This window comes from Penaeus monodon, chromosome 29 (genome assembly GCF_015228065.2).
Source record: "Penaeus monodon isolate SGIC_2016 chromosome 29, NSTDA_Pmon_1, whole genome shotgun sequence".
Classification (NCBI taxonomy): domain Eukaryota; kingdom Metazoa; phylum Arthropoda; class Malacostraca; order Decapoda; family Penaeidae; genus Penaeus; species Penaeus monodon.
The window spans coordinates 25,034,084-25,034,583 of record NC_051414.1 but is presented as its reverse complement, the minus strand read 5'-3'; the positions used below and the strand labels follow the sequence as shown (position 1 = coordinate 25,034,583).

The following is a 500-nucleotide window of genomic DNA, read 5'->3' as shown; positions in this document are numbered from 1 at the left end:
ACAGGAAAATAAGAAACCTCCCATGTTATATTTCTTTTTTTTTACAGGCAGAGAATATACCTGTTGTGCGTCGTCCTGATCGTAAAGAGCTCTTGGCTTACCTCAATGGAGAGACCTCAACAGCAGCAGCCATTGATAAGTCAGCCCCCTTAGAAATTCCAACACAGGTATGTTACACTTTCCTCACCTCTCTTTGATAATATATTTATAGTCTGCAGAAAATGATTTGAGTAGAATAACAGTTTAGATATAGAAGAAGTAGCTTAGGTGTATCAGTACTCTCCTTTAATGTTTTATCTCTTTCAGGTGAAGCGTACAGTTGAGGATTCTTCAGATAGCATAGCTAAAAAGCCGAGATATGATGACAGTGATGTACAGAAGATCAAAGAGCAGCTTGCTCTTCGATTTGATGCTCCTAAAAAGTCCTCTATTGTTAGCAATATTGACAGGTTAGAGATATCAATGCAAACTTTCTTTTATCCTCTGAAAAAGAGCTAATA

The 500-nt window shown here is 37.2% G+C and overlaps 1 protein-coding gene across 3 annotated transcripts in view; it reads left to right on the top strand.

Moving 5' to 3' along the window:
• The window catches only part of LOC119592065 (parafibromin-like), a 15,041-nt gene that overhangs the window by 3,445 nt on the left and 11,096 nt on the right, over positions 1 to 500 (top strand). For all 3 annotated transcript variants that reach the window (XM_037940874.1, XM_037940877.1, XM_037940875.1), the window contains exons 3-4: positions 48 to 167; positions 307 to 449. In XM_037940874.1, the coding sequence (XP_037796802.1) occupies positions 48 to 167; positions 307 to 449 (263 nt within the window). The remainder of the gene's footprint in view (positions 1 to 47; positions 168 to 306; positions 450 to 500) is intronic.